This window comes from Nanorana parkeri, unplaced genomic scaffold (genome assembly GCF_000935625.1).
Source record: "Nanorana parkeri isolate BGI_ZX_2015 unplaced genomic scaffold, ASM93562v1 scaffold2410, whole genome shotgun sequence".
NCBI classification, from domain to species: Eukaryota; Metazoa; Chordata; class Amphibia; order Anura; family Dicroglossidae; genus Nanorana; species Nanorana parkeri.
This window is the reverse complement of record NW_017308678.1, coordinates 109,066-132,834: the sequence shown is the minus strand read 5'-3', so window position 1 is coordinate 132,834 and position 23,769 is coordinate 109,066. Positions and strand designations below refer to the sequence as shown.

Genomic DNA, 23,769 nt, shown 5'->3' with positions numbered 1-23,769 from the left:
CAAAATGGCAGCTTGTGTGTGTGTATTGTCCAGAAAGGATACATCCCGATTAAGCACATTGAGACTGATTAATCCATGCTGAGCAGCTGTAGTATTAAACTATTATTTTTTTTCTGTATGGTCTATTTTTTTTCCATTTATACAGTATATATTTGGAGGGACAGTTCTATGGCTACTGTACACAGTACTCTTGTACTTTTGTTTTACAGGGGCCAGATGGTTCTCTCACTATTTGCACTTATCCTTTTGTGTTCGATGCACAAGCCAAGACGACATTGCTACAGACTGATGCAGCCATACAAATGCAGGTAGGAAATTACAGCTGAAAAGAGAAATGTCTGAAAGAAAACATGTGGTGCCTGTAAAGCCAATGAGCTTATTTCATGCTAGACTTTGAGACAATGGAGTGTGGCTACTTTTGTTGCCTGCGGTCCCTGGGTGTGTTGTAAATTAGCCACCTCTCCAAATTTACTCCCATGATGGACTACTATCTCAATACAAATTAGTAGACTACACATGAGTTTGTAGTACATCATGGAAGTAAACTTGGAGTGGTGGCTACTTTACAACACACACAGGGACCATGGGGAATAAAAGTAGCCACCCTCTAACAGGAAGGACAGTGTCAGCACCACTTCAGAGATTATTTGAGGATCTAAAGCTGAGTGATACACAAATAGGCTACATTTTTATTAATAGTTATGCATTTTTAAGATTTAACCAGCCTGCACTGACTAAACACTATGTATAAAATGCAGAGGTGTAAGTAGGGTATATTGGCAGCAAATCTATTTGGAAGCACCACTGCCCTGTCAAATCACCTCTGACTTTAATCTATTTATTGCTATGCATGTCCCAGGTTGGAAGCCTCATTGAGTTAGGGACCACACTATACGGAGATGTCTTGACAAGGCAGTGTGGCATCCACATAGACTTTTCCAATCTAAAATATAGTAGAAATTGTTTATTCCCAGCTTAGTAAATGTGTGTCTGTGTGCTATACAATAGGATTTAAACAATTGCTGTTGTAAATGTGCAGTATGTAAATAGCTATGTAAATTCTTGGTGCTTTTATACCTGTAATAAATTAAATAATAACATAAATTACAGAGAAAATATATGCAAATGTCAGATGGGCCTTCTTAAAGCCAAAAGTATGGTCATGTCTCACGCCCATAATAAGTTCAAAATAGTTTTTTTCTTTATTTTAGGATAGTAGGCCATGCAAATAATTCCTTTTTGCCTCCAAGTAAGCTGTGCATCCAGAAAAATTGGCATTTGGCACAGATACAGACTAATATTATAGTGCCACTTACACTGCATACACCAGTTATAGTTTTTTTGGTCATCAACAGTACATGGTATGGAAACAATAGCTTCTATAACGTAGGGCTTGGGGGACTAACAAGACAGGTCAACCATAAAGGTTATGGTGATGTGGAATAAAAGGAACTAAGAACCCATCCACTCGTTCATTGTGAAGCACAGTAGAGCCTTCCTAAATATTTATCTTTCATCACATATCCAAAAAAGAGGGGTTTCCCCCATGTTAGGCTAGAGGGTGAAGTCCGCTTATACTTTCTCAGAGAAAATATGTTACCTGCAAGTTGATGATGGGGAAAAGAATCAAGGACTAGCACATTAAATCACTTTTAGAACTGGAGTATCTTTGGAGACATGTACAAATGTTCTTACCATCCATAGATAATGCAAATTGAGGTGCTGGTTATAGTGCAGAAGTCAGTAGTCTAACCCTCTCCATTCATGTCTTATTAGATGGCCGTTGAGCATGCCCACAGACAGAATTTTTCCTCCATGTTTCTTCCAGTGGTTGTTGAGTCAGTGGACCCGTGTCTTATTTTAATAGTACGCAGAGACAATATAGTGGGAGATGCTATGGAGGTGTTAAGAAAAACCAAGAACATTGACTACAAGAAGCCATTAAAGGTAAAGTTGAAAAATCAATCCCCCTCCCTCTCTCTCCCATACATACATAAAATCAGCCATAACATTATGACCACTGAGAAGTGAAGTGAATAACACTTATTATCTCATTACAGTGACACCTGGATTTGGGTGAGATATATTAGGCAGCAAGTTCTGTTGGAAGCAGAAAAAATAGACAGGCATAAAGATCTGAGCAACTTTAAAAGGGGCCAAATTGTGATGCCTAGGTGACTGGGTCAAAACCAATCCAAAACTGCAGCTCTTGTGGGATGTCCCCAGTTCACAGTGGTTAGGACCTACCAAAAGGAAGGTCCAAGGAAGAGAAACTGGTGAACCGCCCACAGGGTCATGGACAGCCAAGGCGTGGGAAGCAAAGGCTGGCCCGTGTAGTCTGATCCAATAGCTACTGTAGCTGAAATTGCTGAACAGTTCATGCTGGTTCCGATAGGTGCCTGAACACACAGTGCAAAGATGGGGCATCGGCATTCAAAATAGTGAATAGTGCGTCTTTTATTGACGTAAGTGTAGCATATCACATAAATACAACGTTTCAGCGTCACGCAGGTCACGCATGGTGGTCTGGTGCCACATCTTTACTTTGTGATTTGTCACATCCATTAGTCACTGCAGCAACCACCAGTTGTTTTTGCACTAAGCGGTCAGGAGTGCGATGGGTTCATGGACTACTGAACAGACAGTGCATCGCAATTTGTTGCGTATGGGGCTCCACACCAAACCGTGTCCATCACCAAAAGTGCCTACAATGTGCTGGAAAAACAAGTCTGATCCATGGATGCCCTACCTCGTAACTTGCAGGACTTAAACGTTCTGATACTGACGGCTTGGTGCCAGATACCACAGCATACCTTCAGAGGTCTAGTGGAGTCTATGCCTCGATAGGTCAGGGCTGTTTTGGTGGCAAAAGGGGGACCTACTCAATATGAGGTAGGTGGTCATAATGTTATGGCTGAATGATGTGTGTGCATATTACTGTCTTTTCTGACCCTCTTGCTGCTTCCTTTAGGTCATCTTTGTGGGTGAAGAGGCTGTTGATGCTGGTGGAGTCCGCAAGGAGTTTTTCCTGCTTATTATGAGGGAACTACTAGATCCAAAGTATGGAATGTTTCATTACTATGACGAGTCGAGGCTCATCTGGTTTTCTGACCAGGTACAGAAAGGTCTAGAATTTTCTTTTAAAGATCAGAGCAGGTAGCTCTATATGTAAAAGATCCCTGCTCGAGTGTTCTATGATGATGATGATGATGATGTGGATGATGTGTGTGTGGCCACCACTGACCATATGCCATGTGGCAATGTTGCATAAATGTCTTTTTTTTTTTTTTCTTTGTACACTTGTCAGTACTTTAATCTGCAAATTGTGTTAGTTTTTTTTTTTCTTAAAGTAAAACTGTCAGTACTTAAATCGCACTGACAGGCTCAAGTATTATAGTGTAGACACCAAATGCATGCACATACTTTTAGAATCTTTCTTCTATTCTGTGTATCTTGAATTCTTGGCTGCTATCACCTGCAAATTTTAACATTTTCTAATTGTGGTCCCACATGTTCCTATTGGCAATTAAGACTGGGTGGGAGGTTGTATCTTCCAGCACATAACACTACCAGGAAGTGTGTAAACAATTACAGCCGCCTGGGATTTGATGTCTGTATTGTGATGTAGGAACCTGTTGGTACAATTTGGGTGCTGGCAACTATACTTTTTCTCCCTTAATCCCACGGAGTCTCAGAGCGTTTGTGTTTTTTGTTACACCTTATAGAATTTGTAGCGTACCTGAAAACATTATATATGTAAAGCTTTAGAAATGGCTTTATAACCTTTTCCAGACTGATAGATCTCAATTACTTTCTTTCTCATTTGTTCCTGGATTTTTTTGGATCTCGGCATGATGTGTAGCTTTTGAGGATCTTTTGGTCTACTTCACTTTGTCAGTCAAGTCTTATTTAAGTGTTTTTCTGATTGCGAACAGGTGTGGCTAGAGGAATAGAACTCAGGTGTGATAAACCAGAGTTAAGTTATGTTTTAACACTTTTTCACACAGGGCCATGTGGTTTTGGATTTTGTTTCCCCTTAATAATTACAACCTTCCTTTAAAAACTGCATGTTGTGTCGCTCCGAGCGGGGTCATCTGGCAGTCTCCGGCCACCTAAATTAGGACCCGGAGACTGCCAGATGACCCCGCTCGGAGTGCCGCACACCGGAGCAGCAGTGACGCGACGCTCGGCGAGGTAAGTAAGAAGACGCGCTGGCGCTGACTCGAGTATAAGCCGAGGGGGGCACTTTTCACCCCAAAAAATGGGCTGAAAATCTCGGCTTATACTCGAGTATATACGGTATATGTTGTAGCTGAGAGAACCCATACGTTTGGCACTGGGATGAATAGCTGCTATGTGCAATTTTAAAATGGCACCTGAGACTCAAGTGGTTCATATAGAATGATACATATTTTTAATGCATATGTTTTGTAGAAAAAAACCCACTATTGTATATTTTGTCTTTGTCTTTTATTTTGTCTTTTGTTTTAGCAGGCACATTAAACATAGGTTTGTGTAACTTTAGAAAATAATTTATTATATCATCGATATTTTTTTTGTTTTTTTTGTAGACATTTGAAGACAGCGATTTGTTCCACCTCATTGGTGTTGTTTGTGGTTTGGCTATTTACAACTTTACAATTGTTGATCTTCATTTTCCACTGGCCTTGTATAAGAAACTGCTCAAAAAGAAACCCGCACTGGAAGATCTTAAAGAGCTAAGGCCAGATGTTGGGAGGTAAGTGAGAACATTTCTGGTTTTATTGCTTTTCGTTTCTGTTGGGCTCAAGCTCTGCCCCATAATCCAGTATACAGATCTAATAATAACCTCAGTGGAATAATGTTGCGTTTCCTGGGAAAGCCATAAATGAGCAGGAACAATAGAAACGAATAGTGGTCTGACCACCAGAAAGGTACCACACTGCTTATACATATCCGTATTCCAATCCCAAAAGGCATTCCTTATTTTAACCCCTTCGTGACTGACGACGTACAGTGTACGTCGCCAGCATCGGGGCTGTTTAAACAGACTCCCGGCGACTTTCGCCGCCGGGAGTCTGTTTAAACTTGTAGAGCCGACTGTCGGCTTTACAACAGAAGCGATTCTGGCGACTTACCTGTCGCCAGATCGCTTCTGCGTCCCGAAGAAGGGGCCGCCCCCCCCGCCGGACACCCCCGCCGTGCTTCCCGGGCTCCGTTGCCCCTCCTACGGGCCCGGGACCGGCGATCTTTGTGTCCGCGGGGAGCTGGGGAGGAGGTCGACGAACTTCCGTTCATCGATCCCCTCCCCGTTCTATGGGACCGGGAGCGATGCAGATTGCATCACTTCCGGTCCCTGGGCTGTCAGTTCTGGGCTCCTGCAGCCCAGCTATAAGCTATTGAAGTGCGATCTGCACTTCAATAGCTTATTTCCAGTGTAAAGGTGACACTGAGGGTCTTTTGGACCCCCAGCATCACCTTAAAGAGGACCTGTCACCACCATCTGCTATTACATGGGGGGGCTTGCAAGCCCCCCCATGTGATAGCAGTCAAAGTAAAGTAAAAAAAAAAAAAAAAACAGTTTTTAAAATTAAAATGAAATAAAATAAATCTAATAATAATAAAAAAAATTTTAAAAGTACCCCGCCCCCGCGAGCACGCGCGTCGCCACGTAAACACGCGTCGGGTGCGCCTACGCATGAAAACGACGAACGCGCTACACATGTTGGGTATCGCCGCGCACGCCGGAGTGAGAGCAATAATCCTAGGGCCAGTATTTTGGGGTATCTCTAAATTGATGACCTGTGGGGGCTTTTAAAGTGTCTTTTATTGACTTTTTGGGGTACTGCAGTTTTTCGCCGTTTCACGGTCGCACGCAATCTGTAAACTGGGCATGTTGGGTATCGTTTTACTCGTTGTAACCTCATCTTTTATATTTCATTAAAAAAATGGGTAATTTGTTGTGTTTTGGGGCATTTAATTAAATTTGTCACTAAATTTTGGGGTTTAATAAGGAGTTGCGCTAATATTGCGCAACATAAAAATTTTCAACTACCACCATTTTATTCTATAGGGTCTTGGCATTCAGAAAATATATAATGTTGGGGGGTTTTACGTCATTTTCAGGCCTAAAATGTGGAATATAACATGGGTGCAAAAATTGAAAAAAGGGCCTCAGTCATGAAGGGGTTAATCTTCTCTCTTTCCTTCTACTACATTTGGATAATAAAAGGCAGCACTTATTGAAGACTTTTTATCAAGTGTAGGCAACCTTGGTACTCCTACTGTGGTGAAACTACAAATCCCATTAGGCATTGCAAGACTTGCAATCACAGGCATGACTCCCAGTGGCATGATGGGATTTGTCATTTCAAAACAGCTAGTGTGCCAAAGTTGGCTGCCTCTGCATTATATTATTCCTTTATGCCCCCCTGGCTGAAGCTATTCAAGCGCCACGTGCTTACAATACAATTTTTTTTCAAATTATAAAAGGTGGGGAAAAAAGTCATTTTCAGCTTTGGCCTGACAAATTTTGCTGCCATTCATTTCAACGGCACCCCAAATGCACCTCCCCGCCCACCCACAGTGTGATCGCCTGCACTGGAACGCACTTTACTGCAATGCCATGCGTTTCAGTGTAGTGCAATTGCAAAAAATTGTGAATGCAGTTTTATTCTGAAGTAAACTTTGTAACACTGCATTTGTGTATTTATTTTAAATGTAATAATGGTATTTATTTAATTTTTGTATCCGATTAATCGAAAAAATAATCAGCCAACTAATCGATTATGAAAATAAACATTAGTTGCAGCCTTAGCCAAAAGTAGTCCAACAACCCTCCCTGTGACCAGCTGTGATTTGAGGTGTACAAATAAAACACACACACTATATAGAACCAATACATGAAATAAAGAGCAATGTTGCAGTGTGGCTTTTGAAATGGCGCTTGGCGTGCAGCAGTGAAGAACAACCAGTTGATTATGGTGTGGTGGGTCACATAGGAACTCGGATGCCGTCCACTAAAATATATTGTGAAGGCAATTTTAGTGTTTAATCTTGTTTGTATTAGTATTAGCTGCTGTATAGTTTCTTGTTGGTGAATCCCTGTAGACATTTTTCCTCATTTTTGTGTGTTTCAGGAGCATGCAGCTGCTGTTGAACTATACAGAAGATGACATCGAAGAGACATTTTGTCTTAACTTTACAGTATGTGTCCATTTACAACATATTTAGCTGTTACCAAGTCAAGGAGAACCTGTGGGCTGCCTTATTCTGAAGGATATTGTTGCCCTTTACCCTAAGGGCAGGTTTACGCCATTTTCTGGACCAAATGCCCGCAGTTCCAGTGCATTCCAGACCAGGCAAAATGAGACCTGTAGTATTGTTCTGGTCTGGTCTGGAACGGACTGGGCTGTTGTGAACAGAGGCCAGAAATAGTATAGGGATACGTTAGGATGCATTTTGGGTCCGGAAACAATCTGGTCTGGAGATGATCTGGATGTGTTGTGAATGGGCCCTAAAGTTGGTCATACAGTGTCAGATTTCTCCCATTCAGCCCTGAGGAAGATCATTAGATTCTACCATCCATGCTAAGCAGCCTAAATAAGAGGGATCCTGTCTGCTGGCTATTATATTTAGCAACTGTGGCTGCTGCATACCCAAAAAGTGCCTGCATCTAAATGGATGCAGGCACTGTTCAGCTGACACCCTGTGTCTTCAATGGACAGATTGAAAAATCGGCTTGTGGACCAAGGTGGTTCCCACAAGGCCACCCACCGCTCGGATTTTAGCCTATTCACCAGGAATTGTCCAAAAGTCGACCTTGGGTGGCGAGTGTAACTCTTTTTTGTTTCTGCTTTGTCGTCTGTCTGATATTTTTACACATCTCACTACGCTACAACTGTCGCACAACCTACAATTTTAAAAAGCTGTAGTATTTGTGCTAGAAACAGCTTAGGCTGCATTTACACCTAAGCGACACCTATTAAGCACGTTTTGCGCGCAACTTGTTTGAACATGTTAAGTCACGTGTTTGTTCAACAGATTTTGGCACATTCATATTAATGGGTAAAACACACAAAAATAATCAAAACATGCATTTTTCAGGCGTTTTCTATTGAGCCTACAGGGACAAAACGTGCTGAAATCTGCTACAAAGTAGCTCATGTACTAGTTTGCACGACAGATGTTTTTTTGCTTGCGACAAAACGCAGAGGTGTGAACACAGGCCATAAAAAAGAATGGGATTCTTGGGGTTGAGTATTTTGTCGCATGGAATCAGCTGCGATAATACGCCTAGGTGTGAATGGGGCCTGAAGCTCTTGGTAGCTGATCATTGTGCAACTGCAGAACTTAGATTTTTGCTATTAACCACACCACTCTGCTTTAAAATTAAAGGAGAACTATGGGGTAAGTGTTTTCCCCATAGTTCTCCTAAGGGCCACGGGAGGACATAAACTAGTGTCCTCCCGTAACCCAAAGCTCAGTATACTGAGACCGCTGCCGCAGCCGGGACAGATCCTGACATTACTGTCGAGATCCACCCAGCTGCATGATTGACAGCTGGCTCTGCCTATCTAGAGGCAGAGCCAGCTGTACCCGCCCCCTGTCTGTTCCACCAGTCAACGCTGGAGGAGCGGGGAGGGGAGAATCCCTGCAGGGAGTGGTGAGTGACACTCACCGCTCTCTGCAGGGACATGATCGAGAAGTGAGCGAGCGATGGTATGCGTTCACTCACTTCCCGATCTATTGAGCCGACGTGTGACAGTTTCATTGTCACACATTGGCTCGAACTATGAGGTTGAGTGAAAATCACTCACCTCCTAGTTCTCCTTTTTTAAAGTTAAAGCACTGCCGTAATTCCACCTAGTACCCTGAAAAAAATGTGCAAATGGAAACGTACAGTTTCATATTTTGTTGCTGCTGGTGCTTCACAGAGAAAAGTTGTCTGTTCAGTTTAGTTGCTGCCCTTGCTAGATTTACAGTGAAAGGTCCCTTCTACAGTCTCACACAGTTACAGTACACATATCACAAAGCTTTAATGAAATCCTACAGGTTTTAAGGAGGCCATACTGCAAAGAAAGCTGGTTTTCAGTCTCTGCCAATCACGTGTGGGTTTTACTAGCTTTACTACTCTGCCATTATTTACTTGGATCTTATGCAGTAGTAATAGAAGATGTGATTTTAAGCTACCGTATTTCGCACTCCATAAGGCGCACCGGACCATAGGACGCAGGCAGGAGTCTGTAATAGCTGCAGTTAGTGATAGCTGAGACAGGTGGTACAGTGATTACAGCGCCACGGTCTCAGTAAACACACAGAGCTGACGAAGAACGGATGTTCTTCGTCTGCTCTGCAAGCTCTATGGAGAGCTCCTATGCCGTGGTCACGGGTCCCCCAGAGGAGCGGGGGACCCAAAAAACCACAGCGGGGGGGGCCCGCACACGATCGCCGCCTCTCGATACAAGTGATTTGATTAGACCACTTGTATTAAACGAGCAGCGGGTCCCACTGTACATTTAGCTCTGCTTGTCAGGAGCTGGGCTAAATGTACAAAAAAAACGGGGCCATGTTTACCACGATGTAGCATCCGCTCTCCTTTTAACTACACTCTGTACCCATCTGGGAATTGAGGAGACCAGGTCCTGGAGTTTTGGGAGAGGAATGTTGTCCCATTCCTGCCTGATATAAGATTCTAACTGCTCAACAGTCCTGGGTCTTCTTTGTCGTATTTTTCATTTGCATATGCACCGAATATTTTCAATTGGTTAAAGGTCTGGATTGCAGGCAGGTCAGTTAAGCACCCGGACTCTTCTACTATGAAGCCATGCTGTTGTTATAGATGCAGTATGCGGTTTAGCATTGTCCTGCTGAAATATGCAAGGCCTTCCATGAAAAAAGACGACTTCCGGATGGGAGCATATGCGGTTCTAAAACTTGGATACATCTTTCAGCATTGATGGTGCCTTTCCAGATGTGCAAGCTGCCCATTCCATATGCACTAATGCACCTCCATTCCATCAGAGATGCAGGCCTTTGAACTGAGCGCTGATAACAAGCCAGGAGGTCCCTCTCTTTAGGTTGTGGCCATTCTTTCATGGTTGCCATAAAGAATGTCAAATTTCGATTCATCTGACCACAGAACAGTTTTCCACTTTGCCATAAACCATTTTAAATGAGCTTTGGCCCAGGAAAGACGGCTGCGTTTCTGGATCATGTTCAGATATGGCTTTTTCTTTGCATTATAGAGCTTTAACTTGCGTTTTTGAATGGCACGGCGAGACAGTGATTTTTGAAAGTATTCCTGAGCCCATGCAGTGATGTCCATCACAGAATAATGCCGTTTTTTATTGCAGTGCTGTCTGAGGGCCTAAAGATCACTGGCATCCAATGTCCCTTGCGCACAGAGATTTCTCCAGATTCTTGGATGATGATATGTACTGTAGATGATGATATATTTAAGTCTTCACAATTTTACATTGAGGAACATTATTCTGAAATTGTTTAACAATGTTTAGACTGAGCTTTTCATAGATTGAACCTCTGCCCATCTTTATTTCTGAGACACTCTGGGGGTGATTTACTAACCTAAACACACGCACGCACTAGGTGCGTGTGATTTTTACACAGCAAAACGTATTTATCAACCAAAAAGTCTCTAAAAGCATATTTCCACTAATGCCATATATGGAAAAATCATGCACATGATGCATATATAATGCTGCTTCACAGTTTAGACAAAAATGGTTAGCTCATGCATTTACATTCCTGCATTCATCAACGCAAGCAACACAACATAGAGCTAATTTACACAACATCACCTTGCAATTCATGCAGGGCTTTGCACAACACACCTGCTGGGTGTGTACACACTACAAAGGTGTTTAGATTCCACCCATAGATCATGCTGGGAGGGAACACACTTCAGAGTTGTATACATGTTCGTGGTGTGTTTATAAGGTTAGTAAATCAACCCCTCTGACTCTCTAAGATGCTCTTTTTATACCCAATCCTGTTACTGACCTGTTACCAATTAACCTAATTGGTTGCAAAATGTTCTTCCAGCTCTTCTTTGTTAGTACCACTTACTTTGCCAGCTTTTTGTTGCCCTGTCCCAACTTTTTTCAGATGTGTTGCTGCCATCAATTTTAAAATTATCTTTTTTTTTTTTTTAAATGGTACATTTTTTCAGTTTAAACATTTTATATGTTTTCTGTTTTTTCTATTGTGAATAAAATATGGATTTATGAGATTTGCAAATCATTGCATTCTGTTTTATGTAGCTTTTCCACTTTTTTTTTGAAGGGTATGTATGCATGTGTATATATATCTATATATATCTATACATACATACATTTATATATAAATCAAATCTTTTTTTGTCTGTGTACTGTATGATTGTATCCAGTGTCCTGCAACTGATATGGTTGGTAGGTCATGACTATCCTCTTGAGTGGTCAGATTTACTTCATATGCCTGTATATGGGCAACAAGTTTATTCTCAGTCTTTGGAACAACATCTTTGTATTTTTATCTCACTAATAAAGCAGTTTTAATAGTCTGCACATTTTAGAACATTGTTCTTCTGTTAAACAGATCACAGTCGATAATTTTGGGACAACGGAGGTCAGAGAGCTCATTCCAAATGGTGCCGAAACAACTGTGAACAAGAAAAACAGGTAATGCCAAAATAACCCAGAACTGAAATATTTCTGTATGTCATGGTTTTTATTTTGGGGTTTGTATGTTATTCAGAAATTTGACATGCTCACTGGATATTAGGACCATGTTTCGCATGTCTGGATCTTTTACTTGTCAGTGGGTTTAGTGTTTGTGTTGTGTATCAGAGCAGTTGGCAAACTTTAGAGCCTTTCAACAGTTTTTTGTTGTTTTTTTTTAATGCTTTGCTGGCTGCACACACAACCTTATTGACCACATCTGCTCCTGCACCTTAAATGGACCAGCTATGGGCATACTGATTCAGCAATAACATTTCCATTACTTATGATACAAAGGTTATACATGCATTCTTTTTTCAGGACAAACAAGGCTTTCCTGAAACAGCTAGTACTACTTTAGATAAGAAGGGCAAATTGTGTTCTATAATTTTGTCCAATTTCTGATGACACTAAAATTATGTTTCTTGTACAGAGGATCGCTGTTTACACATGAAATAAAAGCGGTTTTTATTTTTAATACAACACTACAAAAATCAGCTAAGAGAAGAAAACTTTTAAAAAAATAATATGAATGGTAAAAAAAATCTGCTAAAAAAATACTGAAGGGAAGAGGATGAAAGTTAATTAGGGCTGATTGGGTTGCTTTATATGAAAGGGTGGTTTAATCTGCACAGCAAAGAAGCAGTGTAAATTAAAGTAAATGTGCTGTAACAATAAAATTGTTTTAGCATATTTATCAATAATGCTTGCAAACGCTGTTAGTGGCATCATGAGCATCAGAGCTGCTGTCTCAGCTCCTGGAGCACAGAGTGGAACCCAGCATATTTTAGCAGCAACATGGCCGTCTCAGGGAACTACTGAGTGTCCTCACCTGGTTAAAATATATAGCATGGTTGACCCAGAATTGTTAAATGTGTAACCCAAAACCTGCTCTATTCAGTGCATGCTGTTCTGTAAACTGGGCACATTTTTAGAAAAAAACCTATTAGCATTTGTATGTTGTCATCTTCTGTCTGCCTTAACAGGTCCAGGGAAAATATGAATTGCTTGAAAACCAAGTTGGTTTGCCTTACAAATATGTATGGCATTACCTAGAAATGCTGGTCTATGGGCTACTCCTGACCTTCGTTTGTAGATTATTTGTTAGGGCTGTCTTCTGCAATGCCCCCTCTTCTCCATAAGAAGTCCTCAGTCTTCTGGGTTAAGATGCCCAGCATCATTCACCCTAGAAGTCTGAGCAAATACTTTGAGTGCAGAGTGTCATGTCCCCACCACTGCTTAAGGTGTGTGCACTTACAGTTTATTAATGTCATCATGGCAGTGCCCCTCTCACTTTTTTAGGTGCTCCCCCTCTCTCCTCCACAGGCCAAAACATGCATATTAAATTTGTGTAATGATCTTTTGCTAGGCGGATTTTGTGGCGACCAGTTCCTTAATGTATAGCAGGCTGCCATCTTCGGTTCTATATGTACTTTTAATATAGAGCACAGCTGTCTTCGTTTGACAGGGGAATGCAGTATCATTCATGGGCAACATCAGTTATCGGCTATATAACAAATTTGATTGCTGGTAAGTTACTCTCCTAAACATCAGGGAGGTCTTCAGTGAAAGGTCTTTTACAAAGCCCTCGGATTCCATGTGATGAAAGGAAGACTTAATGACTGCAGTCCCGTTCACAGATCTGAAAGTAACCAGTGATATCACCTTTACAAAATGAAGGTACTCATCCAGTGTCCAGAGGTCAAAGCTGACAGATATGCCAGCAATGCTAACAACTCATGACTGCAAACTAAAAATACATTCAGACAGTCAGGCTAACTCTTTAGGTCGGTAGTGCTGGGAGCTGATGACAGACCTATAAATACCAGTGTGAACAAATAGCCTTTGTTCATTAATTAGCACGTCGGAGTGCTGCAGAGCTTTGGCTTTTAGTCATGGGTTTGAACCAGATTCTGTAGAAGAAGACACTTGTACAAGCTGTACTTGCTGTTCCGAGTATGCAGGATAATGCCACAACAATAGATAATGTGAGTGGCAATGTTTCATACAAAGCCAAGAGACAGAAACACTCATATGGGTCTCGGTTCCTCAGCTAAGTTATGAGCTTTGTGTTTGGCACCCCCTTGTGTATGTACCTGTGAATTCCTCTCTGTGAAGCCTATCTTTTTAAAGCTTACCCATAGATAATTACTCTCTTTTATTTTTTAATCCCCATACTGACCCGTGGATAAGATTCTTAGTGTAAAATAAACCTGTGGATACTTAAATGAAAATCGTTCACATTGAACAGCTGGCTCTTGGAACATTTAGGTTCTTTTCTTCTAGTGCCCTGGGTATAATTCTATGATCAGCAGCTGTGGCTGGCCCCCTTCCGCTTTCTGTACTATTGGTTGAGGTCATCCATCGCCATGATTGGTCACTTTATTAATCCTAGTTAACACTTATGATAGTGGAGATTTTAGTACCAGAAACAAAATGTTCTCTAGAAGGTGATGAAATTAGTATGATACTGTACTTAAAATATTTGTGTCTGCAATGGATAACCCTAAAAAATTTATATATTTTAAATCCTGTGTAATATATTTTAGTGGTGCTTTGCTACTCTCTGCATGGAATTTTCTGGTCCAAAATCATACAATTTTTTACATAAGTGCTTCCATCAATAATACACCCCAGATTTTTTAATTCTTTTATATTTTGTAATAGCATTGAAAGAAATTGATTTCAAACAGGAAATTGAAACGATATATATTGGAATGTAATATTTTGCCCCTGCCTCTCTCGCCTCACTTGGTCATTAAAGCCACCCATTACATTTAGTAGCTAGCAGAAGGCCAAGGTGGCAAGAGAAAGAGCACTTTTGATCTTGTATAATTGAAAGCACTGGGCTTTGGTGTTTTGCAAGGTGATTTGTGTCATTTATGGGTTTTATAGTGAGTTTCGGGTATTCTTTAGGGCACTAAAATACACATCTATGGAGCACTAAGGAAGATACACTGATCAGTCATAACATTATGACCACCTGCCTAATATTGAGTAGGTGCCCCTTTTACCGCCAAAGCAGCCCTGACCCATCGAGTCATGCACTCCACTAGACCTCTGAAGGTATGCTGTGGTATCTGGCACCAAGCCGTCAGTATCACATTCTTTAAGTCCTGTAAGTTGCAAGGTGGGGCCTCCATGGATCGAACTTGTTCTTCCAGCATACCCCACAGATGCTTGATTGAATTGAGATCTGGAGAACTTGGAGGCCAAGTCAACACCTCAAAATCTGTTGTGATCTCAAACCATTCTTGAACAATTTTGGAGTGTGGCAGCATGCATAATCCTACTGAAAGAGGCCACTACCATCAGGGAGTACTGTTTCCATGAAGGGGTGTACTTGGTCAGCAAAAGTGTTTTAGGTAGGTGGTACATGTCAAAGTAGCATCTGCATAAATGGCAAGACCCAAGGTTTCACAGCAGAACATTGCCCAAAGCATCACACGGCTGTTGTTGGCTTTCCTTCTTCCCATAGTGCATCCTGGTGCCATCTTTTTCCCAGGTAAGCGACACACTCGCACCTGGCCATCCACATGATGTAAAAGAAAACATGATTCCTCAAAACCGACCACCTTTTTCCATTGCTCCGCGGTCCAGTTCTGTTGCTCACGTACCCATTGTAAGCGCCTTTGGCAGTGGACACGGGTCAGCATGGGCACCTGACCGGTCTGCGGGTACAAAACCCCATACGCAACAAACTGCGATGCAATGTGTGTTCTGCCACCTTTCTATTGGAACCAGCATTAACTTTTTCAGAAATCTGAGCTACAGAAGCTCTATTGGATCGGACTACACAGGCCAGCCTTCACTCCCCATGTGTATCAATGAACTTTGGCACTTGACCATCTTACCGGTTCACTGGTTTTTCTTCCTTAGGCCACTTATGGCAAGTCCTGACCACTGCAGACCAGGAACATCCCACAAGAGCTGCAGTTTTGGAGTTGCTCTGACCAGTCGTCTAGACATAACAATTTGGCCCTTGTGAAAGTTACTCAAATCCTTACACGTGCCCATTTTTTTCTGCTTTCAACACATTAACTGCATGGACAAAATGTTTACTTGCTGCCTGTTATATGCCACCCACTTCCATAATTAATGTTATTAATTTCATAATTATATGGTCATAATGTTATGGCTGATTTGGTTTAGTCAGATTGCACAGAAAAGGAAACCTGTTTTTGCATTTAGCTGCAAGCCGAGCACTATAGTAATTTGAATTCTCCATTTTAATGGAAAATGTAAGTGACAGCTTGATGACACTCTTTGGCCTTGAGAAATGGCAGCTAGTGGACAGCTTGGAAAGAAAAAGGATTAGCTGATCGTGGAGTAAACTTTTATTATAGCTGCAGCTAAAATAATATAACAGTTTGATATTGCTTCTTTTGACATCAATTTGTTTTCTTTTTCTTTTACTTTTTTTAGTAATTCTATCTGATAATGGGCTATTTATTCATTTTCTTTTATGTAGGCTTAATTAAGAAAGCTTTACCACAAGGTTATAGAAGAACTATGGGGTGCACCTTTTTTTGCATTTTTTGCTTCCTTATGATACAGGAGTTCATTTTGCAATATATTCCTGTAATCAGAAATGCACCATAAGCTTACAATTTAGTGTAATATACTTTGGGCCAGCCCGGGACAATATTGTCTGGATCCTCCACTGCCATTGAGTGACAGCAGCTTGTAGGTGCTGCACGTTCATGAAAACCTATGCAGACGCTCAGAGCACATCCTATCAAAGTTTATTCATGTCAGGTCACAGGTCCACGAACACTAGCACATCCATCCTGCAGTATGTCTTTCGGGAGAAGTAGAGATAAAGACCGCAGAAGGGAGGAGTTTATGAACAAGTAAAAAGTCTGGATTGAGCCTATAGTTCTTAAAAAGAGATACAAATATACGTTGGGATTTTAGGAGACAGAAAATGTGTATAGTGAAAGTCCTTTGTTTGCATTGTACAGGATTTGCAGTATGAAGAGTGTGTTTACTTGTTCTTTTTCAATTCACAGGCAAGAATTTGTTGATGCCTACGTGGACTACGTCTTCAACCGCTCTGTGGCTTCCTTATTCGAGGCATTTTACTCAGGTTTCCATAAAGTGTGTGGAGGCAGTGTTCTGGAGCTCTTTCAGCCTAATGAACTGCAGGCCATGGTCATTGGCAACACAAACTACGACTGGAAGACGCTTGAGAAGGTCAGGAAACCATCAGCATTTACAGCAATTGGTAGAAATAAGTAAAGATCTTAGAACTGACCCCACTGTGTGCTTGCTTCTGCAATCCAATACAGTTTTGAATTTACTTATCCTGTAGGTCTTTGACCTTCGTTTTTGGAGAGCAGGGTAGTAAATTGGGTAGTCCCCTATGCATGCAGTACAATACAAATATATGTAAAAAGAAATCATAAATACCCCCGTCAGCAAAAAATAAATAAAAAAAAAAGCTTAAAGGGATACAGAGGAACTTTACCCATAGCTCTAACATGGCAACAAAGACCCCTTTAGAAATGTTTAGTAATGACAGTCTACAAACACATACTTGAAGACAATTGTATGCTGCTCCTTCTTTGCATACCTTATGTTTTCTGTTCCTCCCCATTCTTCTCACATTGGCCATTTTTACTAAGGGCAGGTAAAACCATCTCCCTTTACTTCCTGGAACTTTGGCACATGTGACTAGGACATGTGACCGAGCACATCATTTCAAGGGAGGAAATGTCTTTCCCTGAGATCTTGCAAGATTTTGCAGTTTACAGATGAGATTTCCCAGTAATGCTCAATGATGTAACCTTCCCAGGATGCATCTCTTAGGTGTGGGCTACATCACTAATGCCTAAGAGGAGCATTAAGTGGAAGTACTGTAATTGTAAGTAAAAGCAAAATGTTTAACTGATGAATATAAGGTGATTTCACATCAGCATGCAGAGCTGAATGCTGATGTGATTTTTAGTGAAAGGGGGTAAAGGTCTACTTTAATGTAGGGTCAGAAGAAAGAGTAAAGATGAAGGAACAAAAGATTCATCACATCTTTATTGTGTTACTTCTAGCTGCACAGCAAATTCATATAATGGGAATTCGTAATTAACATACCATCTTTTTTTTCCCCAAATCTCCGATAGGATATATACAAATTAACCATGTCTTTAACACACCTTTTCCTGGAGAGTAGAGCCCAGCTTAAAGTATGAGTCAACCCCCAAAATATTGCTTTTATACAATGGGGGGAATTTATCAAAACTGGAGCAGATTTGCACTGCAGCCAATCAGCTTCTCTCTTTCATTTTCAAATCTTACCTGAGCAAACTCAAAAGAGATGCTGATTGGTTGCCATGGGCAACTGCTCCACATTCTGTCTGCTCCAGTTTATAAATCTAAGGATCACTGTTTTGTTTTTTGTTTTTTTTTCCTAAATACTGTAAAAACTAATTTTTATTTTAACATGCAAAATTCGAGCTGTGCATGTTTCTGACTTTGCTCACTGGATGGTTTGGCGGGTGCACGGCCCCTTAGGGTGGTATATAATATTGATTATCTGGAAAAATACATGTCCTATGTAGCCTTGCATATATATGTCTGATCAAGAGGGGTAGCGCGGGAGGCATGAGCAAGGCTTTGTGCCAGGCTGACAGCGCTGCAAATACAGGGATGCTGTGTGTCCATTACTGTGGCCTGTAATCCAACTGAAGGAGCGCACACAGCATCCAGTAGTCCCGCTGAAGGAGTACGCACAGAATCCTGTAGTCCAACTAAAAGAGTACGCACAGCTGGTAATTGCAAATGAGAATCTTAATGTTGTCAGCAATAAACAGTACATTGAATAGTGCTGATACAGATATTGAACAGCAAAAAAATCAATAACAAAAATGTACACAATAATGGATGATGGTGACATTTACCTTTTTAGGGTTTACATGCATTTTAAAATGGTTAAGACCCCCTTCTAACTACACTGTATGTGTAAAACAACTTCCATTCAACAATTATATGGATGCAAACGATAGACAGACAGAGAGACCTAATGGCTTTGTGGGAAGAAAGTGTAATTTTTTTTTAAAGGATAACCAGTAAGAAGCTCAAAAAGAGCTTTGGCTTTTCTGGTGTTCCAATTTAAATGGAAGAAATATTGCACAATGATTTCCTAAATCATTCAAATTTTGTTTTATTTAGAATACGGAATATAAGGGCGAGTATTGGGCAGATCACCCGACCATTAAAATCTTCTGGGAAGTTTTCCATGAATTATCCCTGGAAAAGAAAAAGCAGTTCTTATGTGAGTATCGTTTACACTTTATTATGCCATTCTTCAGTATTTTTTTTACATTTGATATATTTCTTATGTGACCAGTTTCTGTGGGTGGCCGGATGCCACTTACATATGGCCATTATAGATCTGTACCTTTATAGCATTACAAGGTGCACCTTTGTTCACACTGTACATTTGTGTCTGCTGATATAAAGATGAGCCAGATAACCTGTCTGTGGGGCCTACACAATATTCTACAGTCAGATTTATTACAGCTGGAATTATGAAAATTTTAGCTGTTGATAGCAGCCAGTCAGTTTCATTGTCTTATTTCCACATATCAGATTATGGAAAAATATGTATTTACAGTCAGGGATAGTTTCTATACAATAAGTTTTTATATTTCCAATCAATGCACAATAGACATCTGGCACTTTTCCAGCCCTTCTAATTAGCTGTTCTAAGTTCAGTGTCTGTAGTAATGTTAAGATTATCTATGCCGTGTTTTCTGCCTAGAACAGGGATGGCCAAACTGCGGCCCTCCAGCTGTGGTGGAACTACAAATCCCATGAGGCTTTGCAAGATTCTCACAGCCGCAGACATGACTCCCAGAGAGAGATGCTTCATGGGATTTGTCATTTCACCACAGCTGGAGGGCTGGAGTTTGGCCATCCCTGGCCTAGAAGAAGCATTCAAATTGTGTTGCATGACTTTGGACTCTTTTGTCTGTGTGCGTGTTTTGCAGCTTGGTGCACATCAGTCCACCTTAAACCCCCGGTACCTGACATGTAAGAAAGAAGCATTAATCTGCCTCTGGCCTATATGATGACATTACATTTAATGCTGATATGCTTCATGTCTGATATGTACACTGTTCAAGGAGGGTAGCCGTAACACTACTGACTGGAAACCAACATTTGTGCTGCTTATATTAAACCATCATTGGAGGAGAAGAGAATAACCATCTTTTCTTTCTCTTAATTGTACGGTGTACATCCTTGAGCAGGACATCAGAAACTGGACATGTTCAAAGTGGCACCCTGACTCTCTGCCTTCCATGCCAGTAGGCTATTCAGAGTGCAGTGAGCCTGGTCAGTGGGCCTTCTACAGTTAAGTTAAGGCAGCACCATGAAGTGGTTGAGGAGGAAGACTCATGCAGAGAAAACATTTTGTGCAGTCCACACTTTATACTATACTTTATAAAATAAAAATGCACTTGTATTCTGTGACATAATTATACTTTTAGATGATGCATTGGCGTTATCATACTATTATACAAAGTTTGTTACATTGCAAGGCTTTTTTTGTTTTCTATTTGCAGTGTTTTTGACTGGAAGTGACCGTATCCCAATTCTTGGCATGAAAAGTTTAAAACTTATTATTCAGCCAACAGGAGGAGGGGAAGATTTCCTACCTGTCGCTCACACCTGCTTTAATCTGTTGGACCTTCCCAAATTCACCAGCAAAGAGACACTGAGTGCCAAGCTGATTCAAGCCATTGACCATTATGAAGGCTTCAGCCTTGTGTGAAGAACCCATATTAAGGCTTTTTCTCCACTGTTTATTTGCAGTCTCTTAATAACTGAGCCAGCCAAAATGATATTTAATATTCTATGTATATGGTTTTCTGATGGCTGTTTTTGCTACTAACAAACCAGGAAACATGTACAGGCTGTGTTAGTGAAATACAGCAACTACTCATTGTATATAACCATTTGTGACACTTTGTTCCCTCCATAAATTAGGCTTCAGTTTTCTCACCAGTTAGTTATTTCAAACTTTAATTTTTTGATTGTACAGTATAGGACACAGGCAGATTCAGAGAAGACTGGGTAAAATGTAGATATCAGATGATTAGACATTAGTGGCCATCTTGGGAAGGGACACATGTGCTCAGACACATGCCAGAAGTTGGAAGGCCTGCTTTTGGAATACACTTCCATCCATGAGCAAAGTGCGTTTCTTGGTGCAGAGAACACTGTGACCACAAAGGTGACCTTCGTTTAACTCTTGGCTCTCGTCTGGGAGTACCCATGCAGGGCACCTCACTATGGCAGATAAAAAAATGCAAGGGAACTAGGGGTACTGGGGTAGCTAGCGCCACAGCTGATAAAAGGCAAGGGGAACTTACTAAACCTTGGGTACATATGGCACGAATTTTAACTTATTCAACAGGGATCAGCCGACATTCAATCTGTATGTTGTCCTGAGCCCTTGACAGAAGTCCATCATTAGATGGACTTTTGCCAAAGGGACATGCTAGAAAATCATTAGCTGGACAATGCTTGCAACCAATTGGCTGCAATCATTGTTTGGACATTCTGACAGTGGCCGGAACTGAACAGGTTTGGGCAGCAATACCCCTTAGAGGAGTAGGCAATTCTAGAGGTAGATGAGGCAATCTCTTGCCTTCAAAGATCTTTTCCCATTTCATGCCCTTTCAGCCTGTCCACAGTTTCCAAGGTTTTTTACCAAGGGTTAGCTCTGATCCTTGCCCTCCTACATTCTTAGGGTGTTCACGTTGTGGTTTACCTGGAGGACCTTCTTCTGAAGGCTTGCTTCAAATAGACCCTGGACCCTTCGGTCCAAGGATTGACCCTCCGTGAGATTCGCCTTGAGGGTCTTGGGTTTGATTGTAGCCTCCTTCAAGCTAGTACCATATCCTCAGTTCCATTCCGGACCACTACAACTGAATGTTCTGGCAGCATGGGAAAAGCAGTTTCCTTCTCTAGACCACCCCAATGCATCTGTTCCCTGAAGCAAGAATCTTGCTTGCATAGTGGATTTCCTCTGATCTGGCACTGGAATCCAGAAAATGCTTCCTTCCACTTCTGTGGATGGTTCTGATGATGTACTCCAGTCTGTTAGCCTGGGGAGGTGTTCTCAGGACATCAACATTTCAAGAGTCCCGGTCGACGAGCGTATCCAGACAGTCCATCAACATTCTGGAATTGCGTGCAATGCACCTTTCACTTCTGCATTGGACAAGTCTCATTCAGGGGCTACTGGTCAGTGTTCAGCATTACAATGCCATGCCTGTGGCTTATATCAACCTTCAAGAAGCTGCGCTGAGCAAAAGGAAGCAGATCTGAGCTTGTCTTGGGCAGAACTTCACATTCTAGCTCTGTCTGCAGTGTACATGGGAGTGGACAAATATCAGGTGGACTTCATAAGCAGACAGAAGTTGGACTCGAGGGAATGGTTTCTACACCCAAAGATCTTTCAGGAAATCTGCTGCTGTTGGAGGATGCCAGATTCCGATCTCTTGGCCTCCAGACTGAACAATAAAACTGGACATGTTGGTATCCCGGTCCAGAGATCTTAAAGCTTTTGCAGAAGATGCGCTGCCAGCTCCATAAGATCAGTCCTCCCTGATCTATGCCTTCCCTTCGTTATAGATGCATCCTCCTCTCCTCCGCAGAATTGAGGTGGAGGGCATTCCAGTGAAAGCCCAGATCTTCGGGATGCTGCCAGACTCTCCATGGCCGCTTCCAGACTGAAGGACTCTCCTTTTCAAGGATCCAGTGTTTTATCCTGCTTCTCGATCACTAGCTTAGTCAGCCTGGCTGATGAAGCCAAGGTCCTACGGCTGGGTTCACACCTGGGCGTTTTTCCGCGCTTTCGTACTCGCGGAAAAATGCTCAAACAGGGAAATGCCATTATTTTCAATGTGCATGGTTCCCATCTGGGCGGTTTTCCGTGAGTACGAACGCGTGGGAAACCGCCCTACGCCCAAAGAAGTACATGTTGGGGCGTTTTGGTCGGGCGTTTCCATTGGGCTACAGCCAAATAGCCCTCGGAAACGCGTGTTTTTCGCGTGTTTTTTTTTACCGCGTATCGCGGTAAAAAAACCGAGACAAACGTGCATATTCAATACGCCTAGGTGTGAACCTAGCCTAAGAGATAAAGTGACTATTTCATCTTCATGCTTATTCTGTGGGATGACTGCTAGCCTTTCTCCAAACATCAGTGGGCCATGAGTAAGCTCAAGGGACAGATATTGACATTAGCCTTCCTTTCCCAGTGGACCTCACATTCCATGGTAAAGGCTTTGAGGCTTTTCCTAGACACCCCCAGTGTCACCATGGGACCTCCAGTGAGGTTTTTTCCTGTCTGCAGTTGGCTCCTTTTGAACTTACTTAAGATATCTCGTTACTGGATCTGACGCACAAGGTTGTATTCCTTGTCGCTATCACCTCAGCTAGGAGGGTTTTGGAAATGGCTGCACTTTCATGCAAAGCTTTGTTTCTTGTTCTGCACAGGGATAATGTTGTGCTCAGAACAAATTATTCCATTTTGCCTAAGGTGATGTCCTCTTTCCATCTCAATGTAGACATTGTTTTGCCTTCCTTTTAATGTGTGGGTCCAAAACATCCCAAGGTTGTGTGGCTTTCCACTGTTTGGATGTGGTTAGGGCTATCTGAGTTTATCTACAACTTCCTTATGACCATTGAATTTTCTCTTTGTTCTTCCTGAAGGATCACGCAGGGAGCTCCCTGCATCTCTTTTAACAATTTCTGGTGGGTTAGACATTGCTCTGTAAAGGGTAAGACTCCACAGTTCCCTGTAAAAGCTCACTCTACTATGCCTGTCAGTGCATCTCAGGCTTTTAGGCATTAGGTTTCTGCGCTGGAGATTTGTAAGATCAGCACCTTGTCTGCTGTTTACACGTTCTACTAGGTGGATGCTCATGCCTCTCCTGATGCACGTTTTGGCTACAGGTTGCTATTTGAGTTTGGGTTTCCCCGCTGTATTTGTGTTATGGGCCTGTTGGCAGTTGTGTTGCTTACCCCTCAGTGCATTGCTTGTGGATGTTCCAGTCGTCTCTAA

General features: G+C 41.7%; 1 protein-coding gene across 1 annotated transcript in view; it reads left to right on the top strand.

Moving 5' to 3' along the window:
* Window positions 1–20,877, top strand: part of HERC4 (HECT and RLD domain containing E3 ubiquitin protein ligase 4) — a 43,409-nt gene extending 22,532 nt beyond the window's left edge. The window contains exons 13-21 of the mRNA XM_018573517.1: window positions 210–308; window positions 1,777–1,947; window positions 2,972–3,115; window positions 4,572–4,738; window positions 7,119–7,185; window positions 11,575–11,657; window positions 16,709–16,892; window positions 18,864–18,966; window positions 20,261–20,877. Of these exons, the coding sequence (XP_018429019.1) occupies window positions 210–308; window positions 1,777–1,947; window positions 2,972–3,115; window positions 4,572–4,738; window positions 7,119–7,185; window positions 11,575–11,657; window positions 16,709–16,892; window positions 18,864–18,966; window positions 20,261–20,469 (1,227 nt within the window). The 3' untranslated portion in view covers window positions 20,470–20,877. The remainder of the gene's footprint in view (window positions 1–209; window positions 309–1,776; window positions 1,948–2,971; window positions 3,116–4,571; window positions 4,739–7,118; window positions 7,186–11,574; window positions 11,658–16,708; window positions 16,893–18,863; window positions 18,967–20,260) is intronic.
* The last annotated feature ends 2,892 nt before the right edge of the window (window positions 20,878–23,769 follow it).